Source organism: Prionailurus bengalensis, chromosome A1 (genome assembly GCF_016509475.1).
Source record: "Prionailurus bengalensis isolate Pbe53 chromosome A1, Fcat_Pben_1.1_paternal_pri, whole genome shotgun sequence".
Lineage (NCBI taxonomy): Eukaryota > Metazoa > Chordata > Mammalia > Carnivora > Felidae > Prionailurus > Prionailurus bengalensis.
This window is the reverse complement of record NC_057343.1, coordinates 25,233,355-25,256,078: the sequence shown is the minus strand read 5'-3', so window position 1 is coordinate 25,256,078 and position 22,724 is coordinate 25,233,355. Positions and strand designations below refer to the sequence as shown.

General features: G+C 49.6%; 1 protein-coding gene across 1 annotated transcript in view; it reads right to left on the bottom strand.

Annotated features, from left to right (window-relative positions):
* Nucleotides 1-7,984: 7,984 nt before the first annotated feature.
* Nucleotides 7,985-22,724, bottom strand: part of SIAH3 (siah E3 ubiquitin protein ligase family member 3) — a 67,998-nt gene continuing 53,258 nt past the window's right edge. The window contains exon 2 of the mRNA XM_043578982.1: nt 7,985-8,863. Within this exon, the coding sequence (XP_043434917.1) occupies nt 8,195-8,863 (669 nt within the window). The 3' untranslated portion in view covers nt 7,985-8,194. The remainder of the gene's footprint in view (nt 8,864-22,724) is intronic.

Below are 22,724 nucleotides of genomic sequence, written 5' to 3'. Positions count from 1 at the left end.
TCCTTTTCTCTCACCCCACAGGCAAGGCTTACATGGGGCTTAGCTCTGAGCTGCCGCAGAAAGCGTCCCGATAATCCATATTTCCCCGGGAGGACCCTGAAATGGTGACCCTTCTCTGGCATGTTGGGGAGATTTGCAGGATAAATAAACGCCTCCCTGGGGATTTGCTAGGTAACTCCCTGTCATGGCTGGGGGCAGAGATTTAAAAATGAGTTACCATTCCAACCTGGCAGGGATTCACAGATGAGCCCCTTCTGTGTTCATGGGAAGATTTGCACAGTCCTTTCGCTGGGCGCCAGGCTGCGGGGGTTGTCGCTGGGTGACCCTCAGCGCTAGGGATCGTTCTGCGCTGGCTTCCAGCAGCGGCCCTGGCCATGGGTGATGGCTGGGGAGCTCTGGTGTCTATGGCACAGCTGCTTCTCTCCCTCCTCTGTCCCCGCAGCCCCTGTTTCCATCCCAGAGTGATAGAAGAGTAGTTCCGTCTACTACTTGCTTACAGGGAACTCCTACCTAATTCTCTTCTCATATCCTTTTTGATCTCCATTCTGTGTTTCCTTGCTTCTCCATCCAAATGGAACTGTGGCCACTTCCCCAGCACCTCTTTTCCTGCCTTCCTCCTTTTTGTTTCCCCAATAAAAATTTTTTTTTTTTTTAGTGTTTGTTTATTTTTGAGAGAAAGAGCACAAGTGGGGAAGGGCCAGAGAGAGGAGAGGGAGACACAGAATCCAAGGCAGGCTTCCGGCTCTGAGCTGTCAGCACAGAGCCGGACGTGGGGCTTGAACCCATGAACAGGGAGATCATGCCCTGAGCTGAAGGCGGACGCTTGACTGACTGAGCCACCCAGGTGCCCGCTGCCTTCCTCCTTCTTACAGAAGGACCAGCTTCTTCAGGGCACTTCATCTGCTCCTTTGTTTTCTGTGGCTCTCTTTCTCACCAGTGAGCTCTGCTCTGGATTTGAGAATTGAATGATCAGCCATTCCCTTCACAGAATCCCATGGAAGAGAGTGTTAAAAAACAGAAGCCTGGGGCACCTGGGTGGCTCAGTCAGTTAAGCGTCCAACTCTTGATTCCAGTTTGGGTAATTGTCTCCCAGTTCATGGGTTCGGGCTCCACATCGGGCTCCATACTGACATGGAGACCCTGCTTGGGATCCTCTCTCCCTCCCTCTGTCCCTCCCTCTCTACCCCTCCCCTACACACTCTCTCTATCAAAATAAGTAAACTTAAACATCAGAATCCTCGGCTTCACTCTGGACCTTTCTAATCAGAATCTCTGGTTCTGGGGCCTAGAAATTAAGTTCTCCAGATTATTTCCTGAGGACGCTGAAGTTTGGGAATTAAAACTCCAGATCCCAGAGTGGGGCCAGGGTTGGGCCTGTCGAATCCCCCCACAATGCCAGAGCAGGGTCACCATTTCAGGGTCCTCCCTGGGGAATGTGGATTATCGGGATGCTTTCTGTGGCAGCTCAGAGCTAAGATGCATGGAAGCCTTGTCTGTGGGGTGAGAGCAAAGGCCAGGTGGTTGAGTTTCTCCTTCCTTTTGGTGGAGTCTCGCCCTAGCACTAAGAAAACTTACTGCATGGCCTTGAGGGTATTTGGAGGGAAGGGGCAAACATCTGGGACACTGTGGGATGCGGGAATGTCCCAAGAGGGGACGTGGCCTAAGATGAATTAGGGCCTGGCTTGTGAATATTCATGCTGGCCACGGGGTCAGTTTGATCACTTAGATCAATCAAGGCGGTGTCTGTAAGCCCATGTGGCAGCAGGAAACAGGTTCTGGGAATAAGGAGGTAGGGAAGAAGATAGAAGTTAACATGAATTGACAGGCAATAGGATTAGTACTCTTGCTCAATCCTGATCTTGCGAGTAACTAGCAGTGGCCTGAAATTAAAGAATCAAACCATGAAGGCTCCCTTGACAACTGATCTGATAGGCCCAGAAGTAAATTTCAGGAACACTGTTGTCAGGCAGGAGGAGGGAACAGCTAAGAGAAGGGGCCCTGGGTGGAAGGGAAGGGGAGTGAAAGCCTGTCGCTTTCTTTGGAGTCCAGTGAGGGAGGCTTTGGTCCCCTCAGGGCTGCCCCATACATTGAAATAGCGTTGGGGGCAACTTTGTTGCCAGGGCTTTTATTCACCTCTAGTAGCGCTGTCTTCCTTACATCCAATTATGACTTTAAAATCGAGGCAAAAATGAAAAGGGGCGGGGGGGAGATAATGAAACATAAGTCAAATATGGCAGCTGGTGAATTTCTGATAATTACTTTGCCTTGTAGCATTTCGTTTCTGTCCCCGCATGTTGCACAGTAGCCTGTAGGGAGAAAAAACAAACAAACAAACAAACAAACAAAAAAACAAAAAAAACCCACCACCACCACCAAAAAACTCCAAAGGATCAAGGAAACAGTATCAAATGCAATTTAATGACACGTTTCATGGGAGACAGGGTAGAGATAAAGTAACGTTCATTCTACGTTTGCTTCTTGCTGTCTTTAACACCATAAGAAAGCTTAGAAAAGTATATGTATACATCAATTCAGGATAAGTAAAATGATTCTCAATTTCTCTTTCTTATCTCAATGCCTTAAAAAAAGGTTAAAAAAAAAAGAGAGAGGAGTGTGTATTGTATAGTACTCAAGGTAAAATATTTTCATACAGTATTGGAAAAGACAAACTCTAACCCATGTAGATAACCCATGTGGTAACCTGATGTGGGAAGGAATGTAAAATCAATGCTTATCTACAACGGATCTCTTGGATCTCTTTTCAGTGAGGTTTTTCTTGGCTGGCCATTCTCCAGGTGAGCACAACAGAGAACTCACTAGTTCTTGGAAGCAGATCTTCAGAACAAATAATCTGAAAGCCTGGCAATCTATTGGGAGACTCTACTTTCGATGCTATTTGTAGCTGACCTTTTAATCGAAGCATAGTTTTGTGGTGTTTGGTCCATAGTCCCTTCCCTTTCCACCAGAAGTTGGATCCAGGTGGAAGCTTCAGCAACCCTCATTTCTTCCATCCCTCACGCCGAAATCACTGGAATCAGTGTAACTGACTCCCTGTTGACCTTGACATTCTGCCTGTTTCCAGACACTCAGCCTGGAGTTCCCTGTGACTTTTATCTTAGCGGGAAGCATGCCTTCAATTTGGAAAGAGTATTGGTTAGAGTAGGCTGTAGATTGTGAACAGGATCCTTTGTTGGGATGCAGTGGAGAGAAACAGCCAGAGCAGGAAAGTAAGGTGCTGGGGGCTCTCTGTTCTTCACGTGGTATCCCTTGACTCGTTACCTTTTCTGTCTCTCAGCTTTGTGCTATGCTGTGCAAGGGTCCTATTTTGATGGTAACAGACTTTATGTGACATTTGAAACCACTGCTCACGGTGCCCATCTCAGATGTGGGATATTTCCAATCACTAATTTCAGTATATGTGTGTGTGTGTGTGTGTGTTTCAAAGCAAACTATTGCTTTCGATGAGGTTTTAGTCCACAGATAGAGATAAGAAACATGACCCGTAAGAACAAGCAACAGGATATCCCAGTCTCTTAGAGCTTGATTTCATTTTGCAGATTGGGGCGGCCAAGAGGCTAGTTCTGAGCAGCCATGACTTTTCTATGAAATTCATCAGGTAGGACTTCCTGCACAAAGAGCAATAGTGCAAGGTCTGGAGTAGGTAGGGCAGGGAATGTGCTTGAAGTTGCTTAGAAGTCCCAGACTCCCTTCTACAGAATATTTTGTGTTTTCCCAATAATTGGCTGTTCGGCTAGCTTGACGGTAACCTGTGTCTCTGTCGGTGTGGCCAATAGGATTTTGCTTCTCCTTGCAAAGTCCCCTCTCCTCCACAATGCCGTGTGCATCCGAGATGTCTTGGCAGTGGTGGGCTGGTAAACGTTTAACATCTAGTTCTAGGGGGAAAGGTCCTGGCTTACAACTCTTGACAGTTGCCAGTGGTGTAAACACTACCACCACGGCCAATTTCAAGCTATGGCTGTGGCGTCACTTGGTTGAGGGGGGGTTGGTAGCCCGTCAGCGTGTACTGTGTTCACCATACAATTACGATAGATGTCAAGAATCTATACATCTACATATCTAAAGAGCACAGAAAATAATAGAGTCCTGAAATAATTAGGAAGTGCTGAGTTTTTAGTATTTGTTAACTTTTGTTTTTAATATAACCAATTGTACGTTGACGATTTAATTTTTAGTAACGGCCGTGCTTAATCAGCTCGCAGAATTCCTAAAACGTGTAACAACTGGTATCCAAAGCAGCTCTAGCACACCAGCCTGTCTTGGGCTGGGAAAAGCAGGCGGAAAAGGAGAAATCAAAGGGCACAATTAGTACTAAAAGGCCTCTCTGCCATTCAGAGTTTCTGACCCTTGGGTCTGAGAATTCCTAAAAATAGCACAAGTTGTTATTGATCAGAAGCAGCCTGGACGTGGGAGCAAGACCCGTGGGCTCCAGACCCAGCTCTACCATTTGCTAGCCGTGTGGCCTTAAACAAGGTCCTAACTCTCTCAGCTTTAGATTTCTCATGGGTGCAATAACATAAGGCTGTTATGGGATGAAATGGGATACTATATTCAGCATAGTCAACCTACTGGGTCGCAAACCCCCAATAAATGGTAGCCATGGGTATTGTTATTGTTATTAACCTGGCCCCTTTCTAAAATGTCCCAGGTAGGCGCCTGGGTGGCTCAGTCCGTTGAGCGTCCGGCTTCGGCTCAGGTCATGATCTCACAGTCTGTGGGTTCGAGCCCCGCCTTGGGCTCTGTGCTGACAGCTCAGAGCCTGGAGCCTGTTTCTGATTCTGTGTCTCCCTCTCTCTCTGTTCCTCCCCCGTTCATGCTCTGTCTCTCTCTCTCTCTCTCTCTCTCTCCTTCAAAAGTAAATAAAAACATTTAAAATGTCCCAGGTAGCCATGGGTAGCAATGGGATCTATCTCAGATGCAGGTTCAGGCAAAGACTGTGAAAGACAATCTGCTTTGTATGGCCTGACCTCCATTTCAGCATCCACCATTTATGTAGGCCTCCCTCAAGGGGAGGAATGTCCACACCTCCTGAAAAAATCATTCTCACAAATGCCTGAAATTGAAATACTGGTAACTCATTTCTCACTGTAAGTGTGGCTTTCTCCCTAGGCTTTTAAAATGCGGACACTCCTTAGCAGGTTGAGTCATTAAGTCAGCACCTGGGTGTCAATGAGGCAACGGGATCCCTGGGCTATTCACTGGACAGATTCCTGGAAATCCAAGAAAGAGGACCCTGGAGTAGGTAATGATCCCGAAGACTCCACAGCCAGTTCTCACTCCCACCACCCCATCCCCTGCTTCCAGGTTGACCACTTCTTCAAGTTGGGCCGCCATCTAAAAGCAAATCCACTCCAGTCTCTCTCTCTCCCTGATCCCTCAGGTATCCCAGAACCAAGACCCAGTTGACCCTCAGGCCCACAGTCCACTGATGAGGCGGGAATACTGCTGAATATTTGGGGTCGGTCTTCCTTTTTTCAAGAATACCAAATCTGTAGGCAGTTGGCTAGATTCTAGTCATGGTCCCACCCACTTGACGTGTGACCTTGGGAAGGTCATTTCGTGTCTCAGGATCTCTAATTTTTTCTAGTCTATCGAGGATGCCAATAAGGATTAACCCGAGATTCAAACGAGGGGGCCCTTTGTGGCTCTAAAGCTCAACACCACACACTTTGTTCGTATCGCTTTCAATTCTCTATTATCTTTTTGTTTGCTCTCTTTTCTTCAATTCCTCACATCTGGATATGGAGAGGCAGGCCTTCTTGGGAGCACCATAGATGGATGCAAATAAAACATTTCTACCCTTAATTCTAAACATTCCTAGGAACCCAAATACCAGTTCCTATCTGGGGTCACTTGTTCATAATACAGTCTTGTGTGCAGTAATAATCACCTGAAGTTATTCCTAGTCTGGCTCAGGTAACAGCACGACAAGAAGGCAGAGGTGATGTTTGCAGGAATCCTAAGGTCCCTGTGAACTGTAATTATATTCTTGTTGAGGTTTTGTTTGTTTGTGTACCTGGGGCACCTGTGAGGCTACAATAAATGTTTCAGAGTAGTTGACTATCGGAAACCCGGGGAGGGACTGTGGCTTCCCGAGGTGTCAAACTTACAGGCAAGGGGATCTGAGGTTTGGAGGAAGGACCTGGGAATAAAGGAAGGAGCCAAGTAGGCTAGTCTCTTCCAGCACCGGCCAACCAGCCTCAGCTTGATTCCTGGGCTGTGTGGCACGAGGGGAGAGCTGGAGTCCTGGAAGGATCTTCTGATAGAGCAAACAGGTTACAACCCCTTCCTTGGGACCGTGACCTGATGTTTGCCTCAGTCAGCGACATGATGTTTACGGGCCCCCTTAGGGTCTAACCTAACAAAAGTTTGGCCCCAGGGTCTGAGTGATCGCTGTGTGACTAGAGGGGGTTGCATTATGAAATCTACTGACCGGTGCTGGCGGTGTGGGTTGGCAGAATAGGTGACTGGAGGAATACCGACTTGGGGGGAGAAGGGTGTTGTGTCTCAGGATCCAACACTTTTGGTGAGGGAAAGACTTGCTGATGCCAGGCCAAGCCGTCTGAAACTAAGGACTCGTTTGGAGGCCTGCTCGGATGCAGCCAAGACACCCAGGGAATAGGGCAATGAGCAACCTCTGGGCGGCCAAAGGCCCACTCAATTCTAATCAGCGTTGTGTGGGGTTTGGGCGCCATGCTTTTCAGCGACTGGAGAGTCGCCAAGGAGAGAACAAAACAGCAAACAGCGGGGAGAAGAGGCCCACTGGGAAGGCTGAAAGGTATTCACCTTTGGACAGAAGAGACAAAGTCGATTAAACACGCGTACTTTCTTCAACTACACGAGAGAGACTTCCACAAGAAGGTGCTGAATTGTTGCGACAGCCAAATAAGAGAAAGCAGTCTACAAGCAAGCCATAAGAGAAAGCAAATAAGAGAAAGCAATAGCAAGCAAGATGGATTTTGTCACCTTTTCATTCACGCTGCAACAGGGCGCTGAATAATAGTTGACCAGCGACAACGTTTGTGTGCGGAATGGGGCCCTCGGAGCACTTTGAAAGTAAGGAAAGAGGACCCCTTTTCCCCTGCCCTAGGTGTACGAGTGACCTCTGACCCCCGGAAGTCAGAGGTCCCCTGCACACCCTCCAAATTCCTTATGGTTGATGCTAAGTCGTGGTTCCGCCTTACTGACTATCAAGAGTCAAGTGGGTCCTTTGCACCATACCAAAGTGTTCTACCCTAGCGAAAGGATCGATGGATTTTACAATTTGATAATAAAACTCTCTACAGAGAGAACGCCCTCCCAGAGCTGGGAGATTAATTTTATCTTTTGTTTTCTCAGCTGCTTCCCTTCCCTTGCATCTCGCCTATTCTTCTTTCCTACTCCCTCCACAGAGGGCAAAGAGGTTTTCACGAAATCACAAAAAACAAGAGGACTTTGATTCCGGAGCAAGAAACCATGGCCCAGGCCGACAGGAAGCCCACAGCAGCCTGCCCAACAGAGGGTTCAGCATCTGTGCACCCCCTCGAGCCCCAGGATCAAACCGGAGGGCTCATGGCGTGTGGTACCTCCAGCCCGGGTTCCCTGGCCTTCAGAGGTGATGCCACGTCCTCGTGTCCAGGCAGCTTAGCCCTGACCCTAAGGTTCGTGGGAAGCTGTCAGAGTTGCGTGTGGTTGGTCTGGAATACACCTCAGAGCTGGCCAGGTCCCCTTCCCCAACCTGCTGTCCTCACACAGTTCAGGGTTGGCTTGGTCCGAAATAGACTGAAAAGAGAAGGAAGAAATGATTGGGACACCAAATCTCCTTTCAACCCCAACGGTCCGCTTTGCGGCCTCGGTGGCTCTCGCTCATTGGGGAAGCAGCAGAGGAGGGACCTGGGGGTGGCGGGAAATAACCCTCCCGATCCAAGTGGATTAGAAATGCTCTAGAAAACTCTACCGACAAATCAGGACAAACATCACACCAAGGTCTTGAATCACAGGATGTTTACCTACTAAAATGCCCATGGCAGACAAAGACTAAGTACCACAAAGTACCTGAGACAAAAAAAAAGAAGGGAGGGAAGGAGGGAGAAGAATAAAAAGGAGCCTGGAGTCCCGGCAACCGGGGATCCCAGGACCACAGGCAGAGTGTCTCGGCGGAGGGGGGCCGGGCGGGAACGTCCGTTGGCCTCTGGCTTCACACCTCGGCTTCTGCAGAGCAGACCTCGGCGGCGGTGATGGCGATGCCGATGGCGAGGCTGCCGTTGTCGGAGAAGAGCTGGGCCAGGGAGGTGTTGAGGACGAGGCAGTCCCCATCGGTGATCACCGAGTCCACGCACTCGAGAACGGACCGGGGGGTGGCCTCCCACTTGAGACGCCGGTGGTTTCTGTTGAGCTCCAGGCGGTAGGTGAAGCAGTCGGCCTGGGTGGGGGTCCCGATCAGCATCATGGTGGCAAAGAACTGGGGGTGCCCTTCGTGCCTCTCCTGTTTCCTGAGCACCAGCAGGAAGTGGTGGCCGAGGCAGGAGTGCATGATGATCCAGTCGGCTGGGGCGGGGAGGTGCATGTCCGTGGCCAGGAAGACTATCTCCGCTCCCTGGAGGATGTCAACCCTGTGCATCTGCCGCAGGTGGGGCACCACCACCTCCAGGTGGCCTTCCCACTGGCAGGAGAACAAGGGGCACATGCAGGGTGTCCCCTGGGCGGCGTGCAGCCCCGCCTCCTGGTGGCGGAGGTGGTGGGGGCGGGCGTGGTGGCGGAGGTGGTGGTGGGGGCGGTGGGGGCGGTGGTGGTGGGTGAGGTGGTGAGGGGGGAAGCCGCCTTGCTCTGGTGCGCTCTGAGTGACGGCGCGTCGGCTGGACACATACTGCGGGAGAGAGGAGAGTGTTAGTGGCTGAGGCCAGTCCCTCAGCCTGGCTGAGGCTCCCCAGGTGTGCCAAGAGTGGAAAGGAGGCGGCGAAAGCTTTGTTTCTTAAAAAAAAAACAAAACAGGGGCGCCAGGGTGGCGCAGTCGGTTAAGCGTCCGACTTCAGCCAGGTCACGATCTCGCGGTCCGGGAGTTCGAGCCCTGCATCGGGCTCTGGGCTGATGGCTCAGAGCCTGGAGCCTGTTTCCGATTCTGTGTCTCCCTCTCTCTCTCTGCCCCTCCCCCGTTCATGCTCTGTCTCTCTCTGTCTCAAAAATAAATAAACGTTGAAACAAAACAAAACAAAACCAAGGGGCCGGGGCTACCCGGGTGGCTCGGCCGGTTGAACATCTGACTCTTGATTTCAGCTCCTGTCACCATCTCACGGTTGGTGAGTTCGAGCCCCATGTTGGGCTGACCCGTGCAGCGCCTGCTGGGGATTCCCTGTCTCCCTCTCTGCATGCCTTCGCTGTTCCCCTGAGCACACCATGCGTTCTCTCTCTTTCTCTCTTTCTCAAAATAAATAAATATTAAAACCACCACCCCACCAGAAACGAGGGGAAACTGCCAGACTGTTCTCCAAAGTGGCAGCACCATTTTATATTTCCGTCGGCCAGATAAGAGGATTCCAGTGTCTCCCCGTCCTCGCCAACACTTGTGATTATCTGATTTGACAGATGCTTTCATGAGACACAGTTAAATTGTTCTGAAGGTCTTGCCAGATCTAGGTGCTGAGACATTGTTAAATCTTCTCCACGTCGTGTCATTTTGGTATAGGATCTAAATTGTGCCAATTAAAAACGGAAGCTCCCGCAAAAAATTCCTTTCGCGAAGAAGATATTTTCCAAAGCTAACAGCATGTTAAAAAAAAAAAAAAAACCCTAAAAAAAATTGAGGTAGATGCCTTGGGTGGTTGAGATTCTGAAACTTCAGTCCAAGAAAAGACAATATTTATGTCTTTCTGATTCCTTAACAAAATCCTGAAACACATAGGCAGTTTCCCCCGTCAACGTGCATTATGATGGTCATTGGTCATAAAGACAAAAAGCAATTTTTTTTTTGCTTTTTCAATACCGCTAATATTTTTGTGCAGGCATTAGAAGCCAGTGGAATTCCTCCCCTCCCTTTCTTATCATTGATATTATTATATTTTTTTACGTTTAATTATTTATTTTGAGAGAGAGAGAGAGAGAGGGAGAGAGACAATCCCAAGCGGCTCCGCACTGTCAGCACAGAGCCTGACGTGGGTCTTGAACTCACAAACTGTGAGATCATGACCAGAGCTGAAATCAAGAGCCGGCCGCCTAACCGACTGAGCCACCCAGGCGCCCCCATTGCTATTCTTATTAGAACAACGCTGCCGTAAGTGCCTGTTTGTCCTTCCTGTGCTGCCAAGGGTTGTGCCGTCTTGGGTGGCCTCCCCTGGGTCCTCAGGAGGGATGCAGAGCTGATGATGTGCAACTTGGGCCACAGTTCCCAGGCAGGGAGCCTCATCTGTGACTCCCGGGACTTCGCCCTTACCCCCGACCGCCCCCCCCAGCGGGCACATTTCTGCCCTGTTCCAGGCTCACTGCTCCAGAGCAGCTTCCCAGGGGCTCAATGCGAGGAAGCCTCCACCCCGAGACTCTCCCGATCCTTTGTTCCTCGTGGCATTGTGTCCACAAACACCCCCCCCCCCCGCCCCCCGCCCCAGGAGCTGTGATGGCTCTTGCTGATCAGGTATCAGTAAATACTGATTGAATACCTTCTCTGGCCGGACCGTGAGGGTGCTTAGGGGGATCAGCTGTGAGCAGGATGAACTGTGTTTCTGGCTGTGGGTGGCACAGACATCAGCGTGCGCCTCATTAATTGTGATTTTCACAAGGGTCCTCCCTGTGACCCGAGGACTATGGTTCCTATTTTTCAGTTGAAGAAACCGGCTTCCGTGGTTGCGTGCCCAAGGTTACAAAGCTTGGCCGTTTTGACACCCCCCTGACTCTGAACACGGCAGCCCTGCTCCCCCCCTTCTCCCTCCCTGAAGCTCTCCCTGCCTCCAGTTCCTCCTCCATTCCTGGAGTTCCAGCTCGGGTTCCTTGAATTAGCCTGCGGGACCGGGGCCGTGCAGTGAGGTGGCACCTCGCGGGGCGCTCGGGGCACGAGGCCATCACGGGGCAGCCGGCCTCTAGGCGGAACTCAGGCACCGTGTCCCTTGTGCCCCGGCTCTCCAAGCCCTATCAGGACTGCAGGTGCCTTTGGACCCTTGCCTCCTCCTCTCGTCCCCTCTCCTTCCTTTCGTCCCCAACGTGGAGAGTTTGAGGGTGAAGGTCTGCCTTCTGACTCGTGCCACTGTGGCTGCCAGGGTGCCCGTCTCCCTGGGCTCGAGGATGGCTAATGGTGGAGGCCTGGCTGGCTTCCCTTTCTTTAGGGTATCCTGGGCCCCACCCCCCCTCCACTGCGTACACAGCCCCACATGGTGTGCGGGTCGCCCTGTGGCTCGGGTGACCTAGAGGCAGGTGGGCGTCGCACCAGCTCTGCTCTGGGGTTGTTAGCTCCAGCTGCCAGTTTCTGCGCCCTGCCCGGGGACGGCAGCCGACCTGGGGGGTGAGCCACAGGGGCCTTTCCGTGGTTCCTGCGCTGTTCCTGGGCGGAAGCGGAGGGGCAGCGTGCCGTCACCCATCCTGCACCCCTGCTAGGCCCATGAGGGAGGCTGTGTTCCAGAATCCTGCTAGTGATGGGTCTGACTTCCCCTTTCGTGTTAAATACAGGAAAGGGGACTGACTAGTAGGTAACCTCTGCTAGGAGTTAGGCACTGTGGAAAGTTGGTATTTTTTTGCATAATTACTTCATTTAATTTTTCACAGGAAAGATCAATTCCTCTTTATTTTTTTAAAGTTTATTTTTGAGACAGAGACAGAGCATGAACAGGGGAGGAGCAGAGAGAGAGGGAGACACAGAATCTGAAACAGGCTCCAGGCTCTGAGCTGTCAGCACAGAGCCCGACGCGGGGCTCGAACTCACGGACCGTGAGATCATGACCTGAGCCGAAGGTGGACGCTTAACCGACCAAGCCACCCGGGCACCCTGATCAATTCCTCTTTAAAAGACAAATGAAAAACTTAAATCTGGCTTAGCTCCTACCTGCCTGCTGGTGGCATGTACCATTCAGTCAGTGGGAGAGGGGGAGTTTCTCATATCCCTTGGGAACGTACAAAAGCCCAGGGCTTGCACACTGTCGGCCACATGCCAGGGTCCCCCCAGGTCTTTCCAACAGACTCAGGCCTGGCAGTGGGGTTCGTCTGCTGGGCTCAAGAGGACCGGTCTCGGCCTCTCACGGAAAACCCCAAACGCGGTCCCCTCTCCCAGCCTCTGAGAAGCTCTTCTCTCTCACTTTGTCTTTACGACAATCACTAGAGAAACATATTATATTAGTCTTGCAGATGAAGAAACCTGGAGATGTTGAGTCCCTTGCCCAAGGTGACGTGGCTCATAAGGGGTGCCGCTGGGAACAGAGCCCAGATCAGTCAAAGGTGACAGAGATCAGAGTCTGTGATGATCACAGGCTGGATGTCCGCAGACTCTATTCTGTTTCACTGTTTATTTGTCCCGTAGCCCTGATTAAGTCAGTTTCCCTATCAACAAAATATGTATCTCAAAGCGTTGTTTGGGGATCGAAGGAAATAATGCTTGTGAGACAGCTTTAATAACTACATCAAATTATTACAAGTATTGCAATACTTGTTAGTAAGTATTACATCAAGATGGCATTTCCCTTTAGGTGTGGATTTGGGTGATTACTTCCGGTGGCCTTCTGCCTCAGTCCATGCCTGCCTGTGTCTGTCCTGGCCAGATGATCTTTGCACTTGGGCAGCACTCTGGACTGAACACAGGCCAACATAAGGGCCTGGAAACCCCAACATTGCCCTTGGCCTGGGGCCTCCTGTCCCAACACAGACCCATGATGGCAGAACATCCTGAAATTCCCGTTGCAGAAATGGGTCTCTGGGGATCCTGGTAGAGATGGAGAAGAGGTGGCCGTGGTGCCGGAGAGCAGCCAGAGGCGGCAAGATATCACCGGTGCTCAGGGGAAGTCATTAAGGGGCCCAAGAGACACAGCTTCCTGCGGTAGAGCGCTCCTGCGCGCTCAGGATGGGGCCGGTGGTAAGTCCCACTCTTGTCCAACCAGAGGACCTTAGCAATGGCCCTTCCACCTTGCTTCCTTGCTTCCTTCGGCCTCATCTTCCACTAGCCTTTTCATTTTTTAATTGCTGCTGGGTGACAAAGCCCAGGGCACAGTCTGAAGCCACCGGAGTGAATGACTATGCAAACAGAGCGGGACACTATCAACTCAGGGAGCCCCTGCAATCGCCGTGCCCCAAGAAGGCTCAAGGAATAAACCCAGCCTTAATTCTTCCCCTTCTTCCTGCTCCATTTTCTGATGCAAAATATGTTTCGTTTAAACGATCTTCGGGTGAGTGAGGTCACAGGGTTTCTGGCAGGGAGAAAGGATTCTTTTAATTGGCAAAATGCTAATCGTTTTGGAAAATGAATTCTAATCTTCCCATCTAATACAGTGGATGTGTGAGTAATTATTTTCCTTCACTCAACTGTTAATGCAACATTAGTGATTACGCTAATTAAAACTAATGAACTCTTACAGGCTGATAAACTCCTCAGTCAGTCAGCAGATGCCTTCCTCCCATTGGCTGTATTTAACTTCCCATTTGGAAGAGAGATCTTGAATTAACCTTTAGAATAATGTGCAAAATTGGGTTTAGAAGCGTTAGGCTTTATGGACTGGGTATAATTCTTTCCCCAAGCATTAGTGAGACCATTTCCACTGAGGGTGTAATTGAATTTAAAAAACGCCTTCCTTAATTTGATCGGCCACACTCCTATGGTTGGTAATGGCTCGCTCTCCAAATCCTGGCCTCCAAAGAGGACAACTGCCCCTGGAAAATCTCAGGACCCTTTCTGCTCTCTGTGGCCAGCAAGCCCTGCTTGCTACTGTATTTCAGCTGGGGGAGGGTTTGCACCCGATTTCAAATGATAGGCATTTGCTTAGACTTTGCTCACCCAAAGTCTCTTTTGTGAGAGCGACTTAAGGGGGGGTGTGGGGGAGGGGAGAGCAACATGCTTATCAGTGCATTTCACACCCAGGGCCGAAAAGCAGGTGGGGGAGGGGGTAAAATTTCAGGGTAAGGTATCAGAGTTTGGGGATAACATCAAGGCCTGCACCAAGTTTGTAATCAGGGCTGCTAAGAAGAGGGAATAGTTGTTAGCTACCCTAGGTCCCACTCTGCAGTGCCTAAAAATTCTCGCTCTTTCCAGGAGGGACGGTCAAGGCTGAAGGCTGAGCGTTGCCTGTTCTATTTTCCCCGGACACCTTGGCCCTTCCCCTCTTTTCGTCAAAACCTACCGTGGCTGTAGACGTGCCCACAAAACCCAGGAGGACTCTGGAATGCCTTCCAAGCAGTCAAAAAATACGCTGAGAGCAGAAAACAACAGTGGGACTCTTGTCACCTGGGATAGAACATCTTCATTAGAGAATGTGTCCCATGCTCCATTTCCCCCAGACTTAGTTATACTTGGGACACAGATGGATGAGATCTTCCTGTGGACAGCATGGTAATGTCCATGATTTTCTTTGAAATATTTTAGTGGGAGGGATGTGGTATAAACGTGAACCTTTTTAACCAGACTGTAGAGGCTATCAGTTCCCTAATCAGGAAGTCACTCTTTGAGGTGATCATCCGACACTTTAGCAGGAAGGCCACACTCCAGAGATGACAACTGCCGTTGCCTCAGTATCCGTATTTCTGATCCACACCAGATGCTGCTAATTAACATTTCGCAGAGGCTTTCGTTGGTGAAATTGGTGGTTAGTTAGTCAGAATAACGAAGGCTAGAAATGGACTTGCCTGTATGAAATTCGTGGTTTTCAAGCCATGAAGACCGGTTTAAGTATTGCAGAGAGATCCTTCACTGTAGGGGTGGGCCTGGAAGCTTATTCCCTAAACATTGCCGTATCTGGCCACCGAGTCAAGGCCCATCTCTAAGAATACCTGATTCTTGCCTCCGTTACATCACTGCACACACAGTTTCTTTTACTGATGAGCAAAATTATGTAAATTCAGCAGGGAGATATGGGTTAGCAGACACACAGAAGGCTTGGGCCTTGGGATATATGTATGCTGTTAACTAATTGGAAAAGAGGACAATGAAAACGAAAATTTTGGTGAACCAAACTTTTTTTTTTTTAATTTTTTTTTTTTTTAACATTTATTTATTTTTGAGACAGAGAGAGACAGAGCATGAACGGGGGAGGGTCAGAGAGAGAGGGAGACACAGAATCTGAAACAGGCTCCAGGCTCTGAGCCATCAGCACAGAGCCCGACGCGGGGCTGGAACCCACGGACCATGAGATCATGACCTGAGCCGAAGTCGGATGCTCAACCGACTGAGCCACCCAGGCGCCCCTGAACCAAATTTTTTTTTTTTAATTTTTTTTTTTCAACGTTTATTTTATTTTTGGGACAGAGAGAGACAGAGCATGAACAGGGGAGGGGCAGAGAGAGAGGGAGACACAGAATCGGAAAACAGGCTCCAGGCTCCGAGCCATCAGCCCAGAGCCTGACGCGGGGCTCGAACTCCTGGACTGCGAGATCGTGACCTGGCTGAAGTTGGACGCTTAACCGACTGCGCCACCCAGGCGCCCCCTGAACCAAATTTTTTAAGAACCAAGATCCATGGGCAAAGAGCAGTGAGAGGAGTCCATACACGTGTCTGTACGCACACCAGTCCTATGATTTCGAAAGCCTCTTGACCCGCCTGGTCAGGTATACATCCAGGACAGTCTCACTCTGTGAGGAGCGGGGAAGGAATATGTGGGTGACATTCTGAGAACAAAACCTAGGACTCAGATCCTGAGCTCTCAGGGCCCTTCTTTAGTTCCTAGGCCCTGGCTCTTGGCTGCCCGGGGCTGGTTGATTTATACATAGTTTCCTGCCTTTTGAGAGCCTTCAGGATGGGGACTTGTTGCCCACACGTCCTCACTGCTCACATGGTGCCTGACACGCACTAGATGCTTGATATGTATTTGTGCCATCCATCGGGATATTAGTGACACCTTCACGTACGAGGATCATGTTGGCTCTTGTCCTTTATAGCATTTAGGTGGCTCAGCCACAGTCCCGACTGGTGTTGTCTGAGACCAATAAGCCTCTGTAAGATGGATGCTGCCTCTCTCTCTCTGCCCTGTGGAGTCAAGCGGCAGTTAAGACCTGTCCAGCTCACGCTGAAATTACTAACTCGCGGCCTTCTCTCCTCAGCTAGGGTGGACGTCATTGAGGGCGGGGGCCGTATTTAGTTTGCCCAGTGCCTAGCCCAGTGATGGGCAAATCTAGCACTTGGAAGTATCTGGCATCGGGTAAACTCTCCATCAGTTTTTGTTGCTGGAGTAAACGAATGTGTGAATGATGTATAAATGGAACCCTGTTCTGGACCGTATCCTTGGAAAGGCTGTTTGTTTTCAGGTGGAGGCTCTGTCCTGCGCCTTTTATTTTCAGCTGCTACATTCTCAGGAGTGCTTAGGGGTGTGTGTGTGTCCTTGTGAGTCCACGGCTGGGGGCTTATCAGGAAGGTCTCCTGGCAGCCCCTTACCCAGAACCCAGCGGTGATGGGACACAGAGTAGGTGCGGGGCTCTGGCCAGGAGGAGGACACTGAGGACAGTGCTCAGCTGCTGTCGTAGGCTATAAAATAAAAGCCTTGAGGAACAAACTTTTCCTGTCAGAGGGGTACTTTATTTGCTTTTACTTTTTTTACAGAGATTACTCTAAGCCTCAGACATTCCTTTTGTTAATAGCAGATTGCTCTTTACAAGTTGTTTGAGAAGGACAGGCTGCTCGATCAACCCAGGAAATCTGTCCACTTGCTAGACTGATCTAGACCCACGTTCCCCTCCCATACCTCGGCAAGACCGCTGACGTAGCAAAAGGCTGAATGCACCCATATACTCTTCCGGCTATACCCCTCCTCTTGAGGTGAGGCACTGATGGGTTGTGCCTGCCTGGAGCCCTTGAACCGACCCTTGGAGACCACACTCCAGATAACGGAGATCCTGTATTCCCTACCCAATGGCTCTAAGTCAACGTCCTGTAGCTGTGCTATTTCTGGGACCCAACATCCAGAAGGTGGACCGTTAGACATGAGATATGGCCCATGGATGACTATTTTGGGGGGATATGCAAAGAGTTGGGATGTGTGGCCTGTGGAGGTTCATTTGCCTTTGCCTGGGACCTGTCACAGTGCCAGACTAAGCCTCATGACGAAGAACACAAGACAGGCCACTGGCTGGGGGTTGTGGCCATGCAGATCACTCCGGAAGGGGGAATTCCTAAAGGGGGAGGATAGAACATATTTTAAGAGTCTCTTACCTTGATTTGTACTCATAAGTATCTGAACTTGGAAGCGTGTGGACCTCCATCTGCACTTTGGCCTTGAGCCCTGCAAACGTCAGGGGCGGCCTGCAGTCCCACCACGTAGTCAGAGGAGTGCCTGTCCGTCTTCATTTACTCTCTGGCTCTGCCTTTCATCTGCGAGATTTTGAGCCTGCTAATGAGTGTTATGAATCTTGCAGATGAAAGGACTTTTTCTTAAAAGCAACTTTTCGTGTACTGACATTTTTATATCTGCATTTGGCAAGCGAAACCCGGTGCCTGGGTGAGCCGTTTAAAGGTTAAAAATAGGGGCGCCTGGGTGGCTCAGTCGGTTAAGCGGCCGACTTCCGCTCAGGTCATGATCTCGCGGTTTGTGGGTTCGAGCCCCGCGTCGGGCTCTGTGCTGATGGCTCAGAGCCTGGAGCCTGCTTCCGATTCGGTGTCTCCCTCTCTCTCTGCCCCTCCCCTGTTCATGCTCTGCCTCTGTCTCAAAAATAAATAAACATTAAAATAATAATAATAAAAATAAAGGTTAAAAATAAATGAATCGAAGCCCCGTGAACGTGAGCATCTCCTTAGGAGGAAGGAGGGAGTGATGCAAGGGGGGTGTGCCCAGCCTGCTGCGAGAACCACTTCGCCCAGTCTGCACAAGCTCAGGCTGCGGGCATTGGTGCCGCTCGGGGTTATGGGTACGGTAGGAGCCGGTGCCGGAACCTGGGACGGGGGCCTCTTGCCGAAAATGGCTACGTGCCCACAGGCCGACGTCACAAGTTGTGAGGGGCAGAGGTGTGTCCTCGGTGTTCTGGGACCTTCTGGTGGCCAGGCTGCTCCCCTGGTCTCCAGGGACTCCACAGATTCAGCCTGCTCTGCCAGAGCTCCGTACCTTCCTCATCCATGCCTGGAGCACCCTTTGTCCTGGCTAAGTTGTATTCCTCCTCAGCGCGTTCCAAACTCTCAATAGGTTGGTCTGTTGCTGGTATATTTCCTTTGTAACACACAACACGCTTATTCAAGGTCCAGGTTTCCTGTTAGACGGTGAGGTAAGCTCCAGGTGGGCGAGCATTATATCTGTGTTAACCCCGCTGTATCCCCAGTGACAGTAGTGTAGGAACGTGGTAGGTTCCCCAGAAACATTTTTGGAGAAGACGAATGAATGACCCCTCCCCATTGACCTGTTATACTAGCATAATCTGACCACTTTTCACCGTCTGGCTGCTACTATCCTAGGGCAAATCTCCCTCATCACCTCTCTGGGCTTTACCAGAGCCTCCTGACTAGTTGTCGTGGGGCTGAAAGGTGGACCGCCAAAATAGGTGAACCTCCTAACTTCTGGAACCTGTGAATGTGACTTTATCTGAGCAAAAGGGGGCTTTGCTGATGTAAATAAGTTCAAGATCTTGAGATGAAATCACCCTGGATTATCCAGATAGGCCCTCAGTCTAACAGCAAGCATTCTTAGAAGCAATGGAAGAGGAGACATAGGTGGAAGAGAAAGCCGCAGAGGGGAAGACCATGTAAAGATCAAGGAAGAAGTTGGAATGATGTGGCCGCAAGTCAAGGAATGCCTGGAGCCACCAGAACCAGAAGAATCAGATTTTCTCTTAGAGCCTTCAGAGAGGATGTGGCCCTTCAGAGGGGAAGTGACCAGGTCATTTCACCCAAAAGACCAAAACACCTTCCTTCAGAATTTTGGCCTCCAGAACGGTGTGAGAAATTTTCTGTTATTTTGAGCCATCAAGCCGGTGATAATTGTATGGTAGCCCTGGGAAACTAATACATGAGTCTCCCTGTGTCCGTTCTTGCCTCATACGGACTGTAATTTGTCTCACCAAGTATTTTAATGGGTTTCCATCCCATTCCGAATAAAGCCAAAGATCCCTATCATGGCCACCAAGAGCTGACACACTCTGGCTCCCAGCTAACTCCCTGGCCTCGCCTTTTTCCCACCCATATCCTCCTTGCGCCCTTTGCTCTAAACAATCTACCACTTTTTGTGCGTTAAACGTGCTGTCTACACCTGTCACAGGGCCTTTGCACGATCTCTTTGCTTAGGACACTATCAGATACCCATGCTGGGTCTCTCTCCCACTTCATTTGCAGCGCTGCTCCGCAAATGCCTTCAATCTGAGGCTGCCTTCCCTCCCCTTCACTTACAAAAAACCTCTCTCCATCCTCTTACTCTAATTTATTTTACTCCATGGCATTTATCAACACTATGGAACTATAATGTACATATAGTATAGGTCATACATCTACGCGTGCGCACTGTACTGTCTTCCCTACCGTAATGTAAGCTTCCTGGGACTAGGAACTTGGCTATCTTGGTTAACTACTGTATCTCTAGAACATTATCTGGTACCTAAAAGAGAACAGCGATTTTTTTTTTTTTTTTCAAATGAATGAAAAATTTCCTCTTGGTCTTAAGCTCTTCCATCTTAGAGGACCCGAGCGAAGCGTCCCTGCCACTGGAATGTCGATGTGACTGTCCTCATTCCTGACACCCTGCCCCGGTCTCCCCATCAGAGTTTTGGGCAGCTGTGACTTGCTGGGTTTCTCCCAACCGGTGGCTGCCGCAACCATGGAACTTCTCGTGTCTGCAGGGAACTAGGAAGGCATTGGAGAGAGGCATTCGTTCGTGTGTGTCCTTGATCCCTGCATCAGTAGTATCTCTGAACTACCGATTTGCAGATTCAGAGTTAAGATGTACCAGTGAGCATTCCTGAGCTCACTCTGACTAACTTTCAAAGTGGGCTCATGCTTAGGGTCAGGCCTAGCTTACTGTGCATAATGTTAGGCCTGTCCTCCAGAACTTTCTGGCCCCTCCATCCTGGCTCCCAGCCTCCAGATTTCCCGCCCCTGATGAATGCACGCCTGCACACTGTCCTCCTCAAAGGCTTCTAGGCCCATCATGTCCAGGCTGTGAGAGAAGCAGAGGTTCTCTGCATGCCTAGGACCCCCAGAACTAGGAATTCTGGTTTCCTCCCTGAGAACTCGCCTCTTTCCTGGATGGTTAAGACTGGGAACTGCTTCACTGTCAGGGAACACTGTCTACACACAGGCATGGATATGGCCTCTAGTCCTTCCGGGATGATCGTCAACTCACAACCCATACGCTAATACCAGAAATGCACAGATCTAGAGCAGAGGACCAGGTCGTTTCACACAAAAGACCATCTTTTGACAGCAGGCTAAATTCCCAAATAATGATCTTTAGCAGATTAGGCCTCCCTAGAAGCTTGTCCTTAAAATAGGAAGTGTGCCATTTGATCAAGAGTAGATGGCAAGTTGGTGCTACAGAGTAGAAAGAAAACATATTTGAAGGCTGACAAACTTGGAAATGAATCCTGGCTTTGCTACTAAAACCCGTGAGACTGTGGACTCATTAATTAACCTCCCTGTCCTTCAGTTTCTTCATAAGGTGGGGATTATGATGCCATAGGGTTGAAGTGAGGACTGAATGAGATGCAAAGTACATTGTATAGTATCTGGCCCCAAGTAAGGAGATATTCTTACCGAAGTTATCATTGCGTTCACTACTATTATCTTTATCTGGCTAGTGGATGGGGATGTGAGCTAAGGAAATTCACCCTGCGTAATTTCTAGGCCCATAGCTGAGTTAGATGAAGTCGTAAAAACACCAAAGCCCTTCCAAATCTCCCGTAAAGCTCCCTGAAAATTCTCACCCGAGACCGGTGTTTTCACTAGCAAAAGCCTTTTACTATTTCCATCTCATCACTGGCCAACGGATGCTGGTTGCAACGTAGAGAGAGGTTTAATGTATGTAAAGAGCCCAGCTTAGTGCTTGGAACATCGGTGGCCCTCAGTAAATGATTACTGTCACCTTCATCATCGTCATCACCCGCTAGCATTTTGGTCAATGCAATGCTGCTACAAAGTTTAATCCTACGAGCAGGTCTGGCCCTTGGTCCTCCCACCTTTCCCACCTGCTCATCCCTCTTTGCTCCACTGAGGGTCTCTTTTTGAGGCCCGTCACCATGCTGGCACGGCCTGAATGGCACTGCGTAGGTAGTGCCTTCCCTTGAGACCAGCTCTCCCTGCCTAGGAGCGATCTCATACTTTCTACACCTTTCAAGCATGTTGCCTGAGGGAAGTTTGCCCTGTGTGTCTTTCTGTTTCCCCAGAGCCTCCGATCCATGCTGCCCACGGCAGTGATATTCCTGATGGTTTGTACCATCATTATAACACCTGAGCAGGCCTGATATGTGGAAGAGTCCCTGAAAGGGACAAAGGTATGGCCACACCACAATGGCTCAAATGAAACAGACCAGCAGTACCAAGTGTTGGCAAGGGCGCGGAGCAATTGAAACTCTCATACACCTGCTCATGGGCGTGTAAAATGATACAATCACTTGGGGAATTTTTTTTTTTTTTTTCCAGTATCCGTTGAAGCTAAATCTGTGCCAGCTCCTTTGACTCAGCAATCCCACCCCCGGGCATATACGTGTGGGGAAACAATTCTTCACTGATCTCTTCCATGTTTTGCATATCTTGCAAGCATAGCACTGAATGTCCTTTATTCCAGACTAGGTTTTCAAGGATGTTTTTATAGTGAACAGCCTTGAAACATAGAGTTAGTGATTCTTTGGAGCAAAGGGCCAGTTTGCTTATAGCCTTGGGACACAGATACCATATCTGTTTTCGGGATTGAAGGCAGGTGTGCTTGCTGTACATTTTAAGAGATTTGGGTTCCCTAAGCTTTTGTAATAATGCAACATACTGTGTGTGCAGTCCTCATCTGGCCCTCTCTGCATAACCCTGTGGGAATTGAGTTTCAAGGCACTGGTGCAAAAAATGTGAATGCCTTAAGACAGTCTCTTCAGCAGGTAGTGCTGGGAAAACTGGACAGCGACATGCGGAAGAATGAACCTGAACCACTTTCTTACACCATACACAAAAGTAAACTCAAAATGGATGGAAGATCTCAACGTAAGACAGGAAGCCATCAAAATCCTCGAGAAGAAAGCAGGCAAAAACCTCTTTGATCTTGCCCGCAGCAACTTCCTACTCAGCACGTCTCCGGAGGCAAGGGAAACAAAAGTAAAAATGAACTACTGGGACCTCATCAAAATAAAAAGCTTCTGCACAGCGAAGGAAACAATCAGCAAAACTAAAAGGCAACCGACAGAATGGGAGAAGATATTTGCAAACAACATGTCAGATAAAGGATTAGTATCCAAAATCTATAAAGAACTTCTCAAACTCAACACCCAAAAAACAAATAATCCAGTGAAGAAATGGGCAAAAGACATGAATAGACACTTCTCCAAAGTAGACATCCAGATGGCCAACCGACACATGAAAAAAATGCTCAACATCACTCATCATCAGGGAAATACAAGTCAAAACCACAATGAGATACCACCTTACACCTGTCAGAATGACTAAC